This window comes from Bos taurus, chromosome 8, assembly GCF_002263795.3.
Source record: "Bos taurus isolate L1 Dominette 01449 registration number 42190680 breed Hereford chromosome 8, ARS-UCD2.0, whole genome shotgun sequence".
Taxonomy (NCBI): Eukaryota; Metazoa; Chordata; class Mammalia; order Artiodactyla; family Bovidae; genus Bos; species Bos taurus.
Window position 1 is genome coordinate 8,978,912 of NC_037335.1, and position 15,384 is coordinate 8,994,295.

The 15,384-nt window shown below is 39.6% G+C and overlaps 1 protein-coding gene across 4 annotated transcripts in view; it reads right to left on the bottom strand.

The window, feature by feature from the left end:
- Positions 1–15,384, bottom strand: part of MSRA (methionine sulfoxide reductase A) — a 383,805-nt gene that overhangs the window by 192,832 nt on the left and 175,589 nt on the right. For 3 of the 4 annotated variants that reach the window (XM_024995440.1, NM_174114.2, XM_005209837.4), the window contains 1 exon segment: positions 7,755–7,874. The exons of the other annotated variant lie outside the window; for it this stretch is intronic. In XM_024995440.1, the coding sequence (XP_024851208.1) occupies positions 7,755–7,874 (120 nt within the window). 4 annotated transcript variants of the gene reach the window in all.

Below are 15,384 nucleotides of genomic sequence, written 5' to 3' on the forward strand. Positions count from 1 at the left end.
TACGAACTGACTGGTAAAAAAATCCCAGCGCTCGATTTTTTTAAAAAACAAAATCTAGCTTCACTGAAATGATAACCAGGACTTAGCTGACAAAAAATAATGATCTCTCGAAATCTTAACATTTTCAAACTCAACAGCCACATCCATTCTGAAATCTTGATTCCCATCCTCACTTAAAAGGCCATGATGAATGGACAGCCTGTATTTGGTCCTAGGGGTTATAACTAGGAATCACAGGACCCCAACCTCAGGGTTTGCTTTCTGCCTGGTGGTTTGAGAGAGGTAAGCATTTTCATCCTGCCTACTACAAGTTCAAGGTTAATATTACGTCTAATATAAAAGGAGCAGAAAGTGATCAAATTGCTTATAGCAAGAACTTGAAGAGCAGAATTCTTGCATTTTCAGGGACATGTCAATAACTTAGTAATTTACCTTGACTGACACTGAAAAGAGTACAATAAGACTTAACTATGCACTAAAGAGAGCTTTAATGTAGTCTGCAAGGAATTAAGAAAGAGTTTTATGTTGCTTGGTAAAATCTGCTAATAACAGAACTCATTACTACTTTGGAAAAGAATGGGGTCATTAATCTCACGCAAGATACACAGACATGTACATCCACCCAAACACTTCAGAAATCAAGTCGAACTAAAAAAGCATATTGAGTTTCTTCTATTAGTGGGAAAATTACTCAGTGCTTTGTTAGAGCTCTTAAGCATGGAGGAAACTAGGATTTGCATGTGGAGAGGGGGTTGGATATGACCTCCTGAGAACACAGAAGAGGAAAAGAAAACATCGGCTTTTGTTTGTTGTGTCATGAGCACATTCCGTGTGCTGAGCCCATGACCCTGCCAAGCGACGCTTCCTGACCCACTGCTTTTATCTTTAATATGCCCAAGAGCTGAAGTCACAGAAAGCATATGTCCTGGATTTGCTACTCCCAATATGACATGATTTGATTTTCAAATAAGAACCTCACCATAACTCTATGGGCTTCATAGATCAGCAATACCCCCCATTTTATAAGAAAGGCAACTCTTTGAGGATAAAGAGTAATATGGCCTTGGCATGGACATCGCAGTGGGAGTTGACAGGACCCTCCCAATCTCTGCTCCTCCCAAGCCCTGGCACCTGCTCAAGACTTCTACCAAATGCACCGCGTGAAAATCCACCAGAGTCTTCTGATGATAAAGAAAAATGTCTGGGCCTTTGAGTTTCCGTGGTGACTGTGTAGATCTCCCTTATGAGAGAAAGTTGTACAGCCTCTTTCATGCTTCTGGGTTTGGTGCCACTTGGCTGTGCAGATTTCTAAAAGCTTTTGAATAGACTAATGAACATGGAATTGTTCTGAACATCTGTAAGCAAAATACGAAAAGATATTACCCAGTGAATGAACATCCTGGGTTTTCTTGCCAGAAATGGGGTTATTTGTGTATTAGGCTAATGCACTGAAATTAACCCAGAATGCTTATCCATGGCAGAATGTCTTTTCATATTTTCATCTGTGTCGTCGTGATTATAAAATGTAAGGATAATTCTCTATCAGGGTATTCAAGACACTGAATGGCTCAATTACTTCTAAAATCAACGTAGGAAAGCAACAGCATGCCAGTTAATCAGTTGGTTTGCATAACAAGTGTGCGATCTGTGTGAGTATGCATGTGTGTATTTGTGTATGTGTGTGTGTCTACAACCAGGGTCAGCACAACTCTTTAAATGTGAAAGATCAAGCTTTCATCTGACTACAGAGAAAGAATTCTGGCAGACAGGTACTAGCATTTTTCAACTCTGTTTCACATACAATGATACAGAGTACCTAATACAATGTCTTGCATATATGGTACATTCCCAATGAATGGTGAATTTAATTCATACAAGAAAGCCTACATGAAATTGAGGCTCCTCCTGGCTGTGCCCTCCCAGGCTTTTACGGGTTCTCCAGTGCCAGGCATATAGTCAGCTGTTAAGGAACACCATGTGAATGAATGAATCCTTGGAAATCATTTTAGGAACAGAAGGATGGGGACCAGACAAATGAGCAAGAGCAGCCTAACAGTGGCTGTGAGCAATGCTACCCTGCATCCCAGCTGAGACTGGATTCTTGGTGCAGGAGCTGGTGGTGGCCAGCTCGCAGAGGACTCAGAATTCAGGCTTAAAATACCCAGCAAGGACTTCCTTGGTGTACAGTGGCTAAGACTCTACACTTCCAATTCTGGGGAGCAGGGTTCGATCCCTAGTCAGGGAACTGAACTCCCACATGCCACAACTAAAGATCCTGAGGGGCACAACTAAGACCTCGTGCAGCCAAATAAAGACAAATAAAACAAATAAATACAGATTAAAAAAAAAACCACCTGGCAGATGCAAGTTTCTCAGTCTCTGAGCTCCAGCGCCAACTGATGAATCTGAGAAAGGGAAGTTTAAGTGCCTATTACAGGAGGGTGGTCACTCTTAAATCAGGTTGAAATGAAATGATGGACACGTGTGAGGGACAGGGGATCTGTAAGGAAATGCAAAGACCACAGCCTTTGGAAAATCATGGTGACCAGGCTCCCGACTCTCAGCTTCGAAGGCCAAATTCCATTTCTACACTGAATTTAACAAGGTTAATCCAACACAGAGAGAATGACCTGTGTAGACTAAACTCACAACCGACTGACACATACGTCTCAGGATAGCATCTTACTGAATTGGAAATGAGCGTTAGAACTATCTGGCTGGCCTTGTCTCCTTGCTCTTTCTTCCTGTAAATAACCTCCCTAGGAGGACAAAAGATGAGAAGTTTCTACAGAGTGCTGATCAGATCAAGTGCAGTTAGTGATAGAACTTAAAAGTGTCATGGCCTCAGGCTCTGGGAACCTGCTGCTGTTAAGTTGCTTCAGTCGTGTCCGACTCTGTGCGACCCCATAGACGGCAGCCCACCAGGCTCCCCCGTCCCTGGGATTCTCCAGGCAAGAACACTGGAGTGGGTTGCCATTTCCTTCAGCCAAACCTTACGGAGCAACCTATGTGGGGTGGGAGGCAGCAGGACCTCCCCTTTTCCAGGTTACTCGGAGGTCCTGAAGAGCCAGAAGCCGAGCTCTCTTCTAAGAGACTGCCTATCTCAGCTCTGATGCGTTACAGGTTTATTTCATTCCTAAAAGGCAACTTTGCAAACGCCCAAGGAACTGTTTTCCCCAAGGATCTTCTACGTGTGTCAGGCTTTAGATGCACACACATCACCCAACACGTAACAGACCCGCTGGGGAATCATTAATGAATGGCCTCATGGGGGCCGCCTCCTCTCCTGGCTCTTACTAGAAGGCACAGGTCTTTTCCACATGCCGAGGCACAACTCCAGTTCAGGTTTCTGAATTGCTGGCCCATCAATAACCACATAGAAATCCACTGGTCAGACATTAATAGACAGCCTGTCTGGGTACATACTTGCTTTCACACTCACATGCATACCCACTAGCAAGTGGGCATGACCAACTTCATAAAGTGGTTCTGGTTCCATGGTTTGTGATCACTGATCTGTTCATCAAGACAATACTCGTGGAAGCTCGGACACAAGCTCTCACTGCTGGAAGCACCTCCAAGGTGATCGTTCATGGCAGAAGGGAATAAGAGCTAATTTCATGGGTTTTGAGAACCCCTTCCTGAGTGTGAGCCCTGTAATTCTGGAACCTGCCCCAAGAAATCCAATGGCAACTCAGACTCAGGTGTCCTTCTCTGTGAGGGAAGGAGGTTGGCAAACAATCCAGGTCCTTAGGCTTCTTTTCTGGAAGGAAAGAAGAAAGAGAGGGAGGAAGGAAGGAAGGAATATCTTTAAAAAGACTCCTGGTTGTGACCAATGTCTTCCAAGCCTAACTGCAAACACAAGAGTAAGCAATTTGAAATAAATGCAAATACCAAAGCACAGACTAGTATTTCTCTCACATGAAACCTCAGCAATGATTATACATCTTATCAGAGCCTGGGGTTTTCTCTCCTGCAAGGCAGACCCACCCAGGGCTGACTTGTTCAACAAGGCTTTGAGCACCCTAGGCCCCAGTAGGGAGGCCCAACCACTACAGCTTGTTCTCTGTTTCCCCCATCCCTCTCCTTGGTCAAAAACCTTTAATTAGCTGGTTACCATAATTATGCTAGCTGGGGACCTTGCTTGTTCTCCTTCCCTGCTATTCCCACAAATCTGAAGGCTCCATCACTTCTGGGCCAGACGGACCTTTCCATCACAGCCTCTCTATGCATTTTTGTTTTTCTCTTTCATGATCAGAACAACAACAACAGCAACAACAACAACAAAAAGCCTGGGGAAAGAAATCATCTCTCCCTCTGTGTCTGGAAAAAACCCTATAACTATCTTTGCCCAATCAGGAGCAAGTTTCTATGACAACCATGCTTCCGAATGCCACCACTAACTTAGCAGGTAGTGTTCACATCAAATAGAGAGTTCTTTACCAACCTCCGTGATTTCTGTATTTCACCATTGCTACAGGCCTCTGTAACATGCCAGATGTCGGCATGAACTATATCTTAAAAGGGATTTTTTTCCTTTTTCCTTGCAAACATCACCAAGACCCAGAAGACTGCTTGCTATTTTCCTTACAGTAATCATGAAAAAGCATACCAAAAGGTTCAAAAGTATACATGAAAGAAAACGTGGGAAGAAGGGAAGCATGAATAGGTGAATGGGAAATGGCTGGGCCATGATGACAGCTGGGTGACTTACACCATGGTCAATGGCATCAGTTTTGAGCTGAGACCTAAAGGTTGGGAGTTATGACCCTGGCTAAGTCACTTATTTTCTCTGAGCCTCAACACTCCCTTCGTGAAAAACAGAAACTGAGACCCTTCATGGGGCTGTTTGAAAGACTGGATGGAAAAAAAAGCAAAGATGAAAAAAGCTCTTGTACAATGTTTGGCCAGTAGCTCAAGGGTAAAGAACCTGCCTGCCATGCAGGAGACTCAGGAGATACGGGTTCAATCCTGGGTCGGGAAGACCCCTGGAGAAGGAAATGGCAGCCCACTCCAGGATTCTTGCCTGGGAAATCCCATGGACAGAGGACCCTAGAGGGGTACAGTCCATGGGGTCACAAGGAGTTGGATATGACTGAGCACAAGCTACTTAATGGTGTCTGGCACACAGTAGGAACTCAACAAAGGGCAATTATCATGTTGTTCTTCTTATGGTGAAGAACTTAATTGGAGAGAGTCTGAGCAAACAGCAACCACAATATTCTAACTGATGATTAACATTTTGCTGGTAGAGAGTAACAATATAAGCAGAAGATATCTGGATGTTATCTTAGCAACCTTTTCTCTTAAGCTATTAAGTTGTGTCTGCAATTATAGGAAGGAATATATTCATTTCCATTCCTAAGACTTAAGAGGATACACCTGGGCAATCTCCAGGGTTCATCTGAATCTCTCTATTTATAGTTCTGCATAAGCTGTTTCATTTTGAAACAGAAGCAAAGGGAAAAAGAAGATTAACCATTAACAAATTTGTCTGATATACTATATTCTCAACATCAATCAGAATATTTCACTTCTTCTCCAGAAGGAAGAAAAATAAGAATAGGAATATTTTTATGATAATTTCATAGTTGCACAGTTCAAATCTCACATCAAAACCAGAATTCATATTGTAGCAAACACATCAACATGCTCATTATTGAACAAATTCCTACACTCCAGTTCCTCCCTGACTCATCCTCAGTGCCCTTAAAGAGCTGAGAGGGCCCTCCACAGATAACACCAATGTGAACCTTTATTTTTAAACAATAAAACTATTTACATATTTTTAAAAATCCTACTTCTGTCAATGTGATGGACTATATGCTAGATAAACTCTCTCTATTAAGAACTGTTTAAGATAGTAAATAAAATATTCTTTTAAAAAATGTGTTTCACAGTATAGATGTGCCTCAAAAAATTCAAAACAGAACTATTATATGATTCAATGACCTCTCTTCTTGGTATATATACAAAGATAGAGAAATCCACGTCTTAAAGAGACATCTGGGTTCCCATGCTCACTGCAGCATTATTTGAAATGGACAAGGTATGGAAACAATCTTAAGTATTTGTCAGTGAAGGGAAAAAGAAGACATGCCACATACACAATGGAACATAATTCAGCCTAAAAATGAAGGAAATCCTGCCATGTGCAATAACATGGATGAACCTGCAGGACATTATGCTAAGCAAAATAAGCTAGACACAGAAAAAAATACTATACGATTTCACTCAGAAGTGGAATCTAAAAAAAACTGAACTCACAGAAGCAGAGTAGAATGGTGGTTACCAGGGAAATGGGGAGATGTTGGTCAAAGCGTACAAACTTTCCTTCATGTAAAACAAATTAGTTCTAGAGATGCAATGTACAGTGTGGTGACTGTACTTAATACAGTGTTATATACTTGGAATCGTCTAAGAGAATAGATCAAAGGTGCTTTCATCACACATTAAAAAAAGTTTGTGAGGAGATGGGTATGTTAATTAGCTTGATTATTAGAATAACTTCACTACGTATACCAAAGTATCACATTTTACATCTTAAATATATACTACTTTTATTTTAAAAATGAAAAATAAAGTTTTAAAATAGAAAAATAATACGTTTTAAATGCTCCTGGAGCTGGCAGAAAGACAAAAAATCTTCAAAGGCCAGAAACAATAAAACAAAACAAATTCCAGAAAGACGATTTGGTAATTGAGATAGAGGATGTCATGGAAGCATCTGCCTATCCAGGTCAGCAAATATTTTTCTGTAAAGGTCCAGATCATAAACATTTTAGGTTTCAGAGGACATACAGTCTCAGAGGCATCCACTCAACTCTGAGACTGTGGCATGAAAACATTCACAGATAACATAAACAAAGAGCAAACGACTGTGTTTCAAAAAGATTTTACTTATATAAACAGACAGCAGGCAGAATTTAGCCTCCAAGCCACAGTTTGCCTTTCCCTCAGTATAGCCTGATTTTTCATGTTTTTCCCTCAAGAAAGAAGTCTGGTAGATGACATTCTTGTCCCAGGTGATAGAATGATGCGGTAACGGTCCCAATTTCTTCACATCACCCTGTAAACACACAGACTCCAGGCTAGACCATGTGACCTGCTGTGGTCAATGGGACCATAGTAAATGTGATACAGAAACTTGAAAAGTACTAGCAGAATGGCGCTTGTTCTCTCTTACTCTGCATCCACTATCGCGTGAATTTACCCAGGCCAGGGTGCTGAAGATATACTCATCATCCTCATTACCCTAGGCAAGAAGAGGTGATGGCAGCAGAAATTGCCCAATATATGATGAAGCCACTGATGACCAATCAGCACCCAGGGAACCCAACAGTCGACTGCAGTCCCATGAATGAACCCAGATGAAATCAGCAGAAGAACCATCCAGCTGAACGTAGTCTAAATTGCTGACCCACAGAATCATAAGGTAACAAATGATCATTTTAGAGATTACGTTTCAGGGTGATTCTTCTGCAAGAAAAGCTACATGGCACGTTCTGTAGGAAGTCTATTGTTTTCTGAATATAAAAAGTGAAAGGTCAGCAACTATATTTATAGAAATGGGCAAGAGAAAACTGAAAAAAACACACAAAAAATTTATTTCCATTTTGTTTTTTGTTTTTTTTATCTTTTTTTAAAAATTTTATTTTTAAACTTTACATAATTGTATTAGTTTTGCCAAATATATTTCCATTTTGAAGATCCTGTCACCTGCCAGCAGGGACAAGTCCGGAAAGTCTTCCTACCTGAGCAGACTTCTTTATAAGTAGGATTGGGAGTATAGCCTCCTGCAAAACCAACTTGAGTTGAATATACACCTTTCAGGGTCCAGAATTTCCTTTCAGCTCCCCAGAAACAGCCCATTCCTAAGAAAAACATGATACTGGTTAGTCCTTTATTAAAAACAAGGCAGTCATTGCATATCAGGAGTTCTGTCACACTAGGAAAACGTTCTTCTTGTTATCTGGTAATCAAACATGAGTAAGATTTTATCTTTTAAAGAAGTAGAGTTTTTAACGTCTATAAAGAATTTAATTTAAGGTTGTTTTCACAGAATGTCTCTTTGCTTTTGTTAGTGTTGTTCAGTCATTATGTCTCACTCTTTTTGACCCCATGCACTGCAGCATGCCGGGCTCCTCTGTCCTCCACTATCTCCCCAGGTCTGTTCAAATTCATGTCCATTGAGTCAGTGATGCTTTCTAATCATCTCATCCTCTTTGCTTTAGTTGTGTAAAAACTTTTAAAAAAACCTCAAATTTTAATAGTTTGTAAAGTTATACCTTTTGAAATAATATAGCAAAAGGATAACTGGATTTGATGAATGATTTCCACACTCCATTCATTATGGACTTGTCAAAACATAATAAGTTGTAGGAACAGTAGAAATTTATTTAATGATCAGTATCCTGGTCAGGCTTTCTTTAAAAATTCTAACAAAGGAAGGTAACACTAAATTACTGATTTAAATGGGAAAACATCCCCCAGATCAAAACAGATTGACACAGTATTTGATTAACAATTTCACACATGTGTTCAGTTTGAAATTTTTTTTAATTCATTAGAAATTTTCATGTGATAAATCACTGCTCACCAAAAAGAACATTTTTCTGAGTTCAATTACTGAATATGATAAAGAAAGAAAGAGACAGAGGAAGGCAGGGAAAGAGAGTAACAAATAAAGGCACAAAAGTTGTTTTCCATTCAATTAGCACACATGTGCTCACACCAGTGGTTAGGTATTAGATTCCTTTGAATATATGATGAAAACTAAGACCTACCTCCCAAGAATGCACATACTTACACTCATCTAAAATGTTGTATTACATTTCCTTGTCTCCAGATAAAGAACCTTCCTTTTTCTACCATGAATTTCTAAACTTCCACAACTATTCTGTGGTCAATTTCTAGACGTAAACAAGATTACTGCCTTACTCAAGTTTACCTGGCTTTATTAAGTCATATATAATTAAAATATTGGGTAGAACAACAGTTATCAAATTAATATATGCCTCCTGCTTTAACAATCACTAGATCTGTTAGATTTGATGACAGAGCTAAAAGAAAAATTAGAAGTTTAGTGAAATTCTTGACACTTGTTAATATTCTACTTTAAGAATTCAGAGCAACAACAACCAAAACCAAATGTGCATGATGTTATACATTATACAAAAATACACTTGCTCAAATGTGATGGGAAACATACTAACCGAAAATAGGCTAAGTTAAAAAATATGATAGAGCCAAATGATGAAATTTAATGCAGTAAAAAGTTACTGTTGTGGTAACAATGCAATATGGAAATATGTATATAACTGCATCATAATTAACCCAAAGCTAAATTTAAAAGGGAATAAGACAATTATAGGCGTGTTCTTATTATAACTATGAAAAAATATTCATACCAAAATAGACTAGAAAGAAATACATAAAATCATAATCATGATTATATTACAGTGGTGAGAATACACAATTTTTTTTCAAGTTCTTATATAATAGGTTCACATTACTTTAAAAACAAAAATACATACCTTTTAAAAAGGAAAGCAAACAATTCAAAGAAAAAATAAGCATCTGCATTGTTCGAGTTACATGCCACTAAATATCATTTTTTTCTGTTTACAAGTGAATTGTTTGCTACTAGTGAATGTAACTGGGCTTCCTTGGTGGTTCAGATGGTAAAGAATCTGCCTACAATGCAGGAGTGAATATGACTAGGTATTTACTGAGTATTCCTAAAAACTGACCATCCTCAAGTCTCTGGAACAAGAATTCACTATTAATTTTATTTCATTGCATTTCTGAGATGAGGGGACTATATTAGTCAGAGTTTTCTGAAGAAACAGAACCAACAGGATTTAAACAGATCTATATAGAGAGATTCATTATGAGGAATTTGATCCTAAGTTATGGAGGCAAGGACGTCCCATGAGCTACAGTCTGCAAGCTGGAGGCCCAGGAAAGGCATAATCTTAGTCCAAACCTGAAAGTCTGAGAGTCAGGGAATCCAATGATGTGAATCCCAGTCTAAGTTTGAAGGCTGATAACCAGAGCACTGATGTTTGAGGGCAGGAGGAGATGGGTGTCCCAGCTCAGACAGAGTGAATTCACCCTCCGTCTCCTGCTTTGTTCTATGCAGCCCCTCAATGGACTGGATGATGCCCACTCACGCTGGTGAGGTTGATCTATTCCATGTACTGACTCAAATGCTAAGCTCTTGCAGAAACTCTCATGGACACATCCAGAAATGACGCTTCACAGGTTTTCTGGGCATCCCAGAGCCAGGTCAAGTTGACACATAAAATGATCGGTCACGGGAATGACGACAGGGAATCTCTGGAGAAAGACGGGTGAAAAAGGAGCTGGGCAGTACCACTGCACAGAAAAGGCCACAGAGCCATCCAGGAGATGGGCAGTGTGCAAGCTGAAGGCACCTGAGCCTCCGAAGTTTCGTAGTCTGTAGGAGTTGCTGAAGAAAATATTTCTGTGTCTCACAGTGACTAAGCGTGATGGTACGAAAGAGTACTGCACGCCTTCAGTATTCTCCACACACGGTATGGTGCTGGTGTCTAGTCGCTAGGTCGTGTCCAGCTCTTTGGTGACCCCACGGACTGTAGCCCTCCAGGCTCCATGGGGTTCTCCAGGCAAGAATACTGGAGTGGGTTGCCATTCCCTTCTCCAGGAAATCTTCCCGGAACAGGGATCGAACCCATGTCTCCCACACTGTGGGCGGATTCTTTACCACTGAGCCACCAGGGAAGCCCACACAGGGTCTATAACAGGTTGTTTTAGCAGCCAGCTTACCCTGATCGTCGTCTACAGTCCTACTGTCTATGCCCCCAGAGTCTAAATCTCCTATGTCTTCACTACATCCTCATGATATAGATTCATAAAACTTAAAACGACCAAACAAAAATCTACTGAAGGTAGAGAAATATTTACCCACCCCCCTTTTCGTTTACTGGGGATCAAGAAAAGAACTCTGATAGCAAGGAGAATGAACTAGCTCCATCTGGGAAAAGGTCTCCAAGAGGGGCGTGGCTGAAATAATGTCCCAGGGTATATAACCAAGGTTGATATTTCTGTAAAGGTATTTAACTTAGGATGGGGGTGGCTGTAAGAATAAAACTCCTTGAAGCAATCAGATGTTTTATCTAGTGGCTTCCAGTATAACCTAAGCATTCTTTTATTTGCCTTTGAGTATGTATGTGTTTAAACAAAGAGAGGTTTATTTATGGCAGAATGTCTCAGAATTTATGGGTCTAGTAAGCAACACGAATATCATCTAAAATATGTTTTATTTAAAATATTTTATATTTTAACCTTTTATTATAAATAAACCAGATACAGAAAACCCACATGCAACATATGCACAACTCAGTGTGTTATTATACTCGAACAGTCTAGTAACCACCACCCAGCTCAAAATTTAGAATTTGCCATCCACCCCAGGAAACCTTCCTTACATCACACCCCAATCACAACTCTCTTTCTTCCCCCAAGGCTAACCACTGTCTGAATTTTATAGTGTTTACTTATTGATGCTTCTTTTATCATTTTATCATTCTAGGTATCCATCCTGATACTACAGTTTGGTCCTACTCATTTAAAAAATCTGATTATGTCTTTAAAATTCTTTCAGTGGACAGGCTCCCAGTCCATTCTAATCCTTTATCCACTGAAGAAAACTCAAGCCACTTGACCTGCAGAATTTCCCACAGTGTAGATTTTGCCAATTGCATTCTCCTGGTGCAAGTCAACCTGTTCCTCTATCCTTAATATTTCCTGCAAATTTGCTGCTGGATCCAGAGGTGTGATCCACACTCAGATTTCATCCTTTGGCAAAACTATGGGTGGTACTATGGTATGTTTTTAACTTTTTAAAAGTTTTTCCAGCTTTATTGGTATATGATTGACATATGACATGTAAGTTTACTGTAAAGAATGTCATCACGTACTTGACACACAAACATACTGTGAAATAATTAAAGCAATAAGGTTAGTTAACGCATTTATCACCTCACACGATTCCAATTTTTTGTAGTGAGAATATGTAAAACTTACTCTCTTAGCAACTTTCAATTATATAGTATTATTAGCTATAGTCACCATGGGGAATATTAGATCCCCAGAATTTACTCATCACTAGAATTTTTTATCCCCCACACACAGACTCTGGAAACCACCATTCTACTCTGTGTTCCGATGAATGTGGCGGTTTCTTTAGATTCCAATGTAAGTGAAATGATACAGTATCTGTCTTCCTCTGTACGACTTATTTCATTTAGGATAATGCCTGAAAGTTCTAGCGTGTTGTCACAAATGGCAGAATTCCTGTTTTTAGTGGCTTTTTATGGTTTTTATCATTATTATTATAGTAATTATTCCATTATGTGTGTGTATATATTTACACACACATCAATAACACGCCTGGAGAATCCCAGGGACGGGGGAGCCTGGTGGGCTGCCGTCTGTGGGGTCACACAGAGTCAGACACGACTGAAGTGACTTAGCACCAGCAGCAACAACACACCATTTTATCCATTAATCTGTTGATAGCCACTTAGGTTGTCTCCATCTGTTGGCTACCATGGATAATGCTGAAATGAACATGGGAGTAGAGATATCTCTTTAAGACAGTGATTTCGTTTTCTTCAGATATATAACTCAGAAGTGGGACTAGTTGATTATATGGTAGTTCTAGTTCTAATTTCTGAGGAACTTCCACACTGCTTTCCATAATGGCTATACCAATTTATATTCCCACCAACAGTGCCCTAGGGTTCCCTTTTCTCCATACCTATGGTATCAGTTGTAATGTCTCCTCTTTCATTTAGAGTTTTGTTTATTTGAACCCTCTCTCCTTTATTCTTGGTTAGTCTAGCTAAAGGTTTGTCAATTTTCTTTTCTCTTTCAAGAAACCAACCCTTTGTTTCAATTATTTTTTTCTGTTGTCTTTCTACTCTCGATTTCATTTACTTCTGCTCTGATCTTTATTATTTCCTTCCTTCTGATAACTTTGGTCTTAGAGTATTCTTTTTCTAAATCCTTAAGGTGTAAAGTAAGGCTGTTTACTTGAGATCTCTCTTTTCCTTCAATGTAGGCACTCATCACTATACACTTCCCTCTTGGAACTGCATCCATCTATATGGATAACCAAGTATCCAAAATAAATTATTATTTATTAAATAATCTATTATTTCCTCATTTATCTCTAATCTCATCTCTATCCTATATCATTTTGAGTGATCCTGTTCTGGGCTATATATTATGTTCCACTCATTTGTCTATTAGGAGAAGGCATGAGCAACCCACTCCACTACTCTTGCCTGGAAAATCCCATGGATGGAGGAGCCTGGTAGGCGGCAGTCCATGGGGTCGCTGAGGGTCGAACACGACTGAGCAACTTCACTTTCAGTTTTCACTTTCATGCATTGGAGAAGGGAACGGCAACCCACTCCAGTATTCTCGCCTGGAGAATCCCAGGGACACAGGAGCCTGGTGGGCTGCCGTCTATGGGGTTGCACAGAGTTGGACACGACCGACTCTGTACAAATAACACACTGGTCTTCGTTCATGTATTCAACAAATATTTATTCATTGCCCACCAGGTGTCAAGAAGTACTCTAGGCACTTGGAGTACATGAATGAATAAAACAAAGAGCCTAACTTTTACAGTGCTTATACTCTGGTGGCAAAAGACAGATAATATACAGTATAAATAATAAATAAGCATGTGATATGGCAAGTTAGAGGTAAGGAGCTATTTTTTTAAAAAAAGAAAAGTTGAACAGGGTCAGATGGATCAGGAATGCTGGAGAAGGTGCAATGTTAAATAAGGTTTTGGGGTGAACCTCAAAGAGGTAGTAACTGCAACAAAGACTTGAATGCAGTGAAGAGGTCACCCATTCAGTTTTCTGGGCCATAGGAATATGTTCTTGGACATATTCCAAGAACATGTTCTCCCATGTTCTTGGAATAGAAAAGCATCACCACAAAGGCACTAAGAACATGCCTGCAATGTCTGAAGTGGCAGGAAAGACGCCAGGATGATGGGTGGAGTTGGCAGAAGCAGTGAGATACACAGCAGTAAGCTGGATCACACAGGGTCTTGGGGGCTACTGTAAGGACTTTGGACTTTACTTTGAATGAAATGGATAACCATGGCTAAGTTTTGAGCAGGAGAGGGAAATTATATAACTCATGTTTCACGAGGTTCACTCTGGCTGTTCTCTGCTGAGAACAGACTGGAGTGGACCAAGCAGAGAAGCAGGGAGGAAACCACTGCTGTGATCCAAGTGAGAGATGATGGTGGATTACACCAGAGAGCAGTCACGTGTCATGATCAGATGTGGGATACATCTTGTAGAACCAAAAGGATTTCCCGACAGCAGGGTTTGAGAGAAACAGAGAGGCAAGGATGGTTCTAAGATTATTGGTTTGAGTGGAGAACAGTGTGGGTGGGGATGGTTTGTAGGGAAAGATCAGGGGTTGCAATCACTTGAATTTTAATGAGGCATACTAATTTGGTAGAGCAAGTCTTCTTATCTCACACGTCTTCAAAATTTTCTTTTTTTCTTTTCTTTTCTTTCTTTTTAGGCATTAGGAAAAACTTTAAAAAGAAAGAAAAGAAAATTTAAAAAAAGCTATTCTTGACTCTTTCTGTCGATGAACATAATACAGCTATCCATTTATTCAGGTCTTCTTGGCTGTCCTTCAATACCATCTTATTGTTTTCTCCATAAAGGTCTTATATATTTTTATTACATACAGTTCTGTGTATCTTACGATTTGTGTCACTGCTATAAACTTTCTATTATACCTTTTTATTGGTTAGAGCTGGGATATATAAAACCCGCTGATCTTAGTTTGCTTTTCATACACTCAGAAAACTTAAAGAATTCTCTTCCTAGTTCTAATGGTTTTACTCCATGTTCTCTTTGATTTTCTATATAATACTTCATACAAATGACAATTTTGTATCTCCCTGTCCAATCATTATTGTCCTTCTTTTATCTCATCCTATTGCATTGGCTAGGACCTTCCACACAAGGCTGAATAATGGGGGTGACAGGAGAAAGCCTTGTTTCATCCTAATGCTAGTGAGAATGCTCCAATAAGGATGAGGTTTGCTGCAGGTTTTCGGCAAATATCCTTTTTCAGGTTAGGAACATTTCCTTCCATTCCGAGTTGTAAAGAGCTTTATGCCGTGAATAAGTTTTGAGTTTTAACAATGCTTGCATCCTTTTGAGAAGATCATAGAGATTCCAAACCTTTTAATCTCTCAAAGTAATATATCACATTTATAAGTTTTTCTGAACCATCCTTCAATAAACCTTACCTACTCATAATGCTTTTTAATATGAAAGAAATACTTTT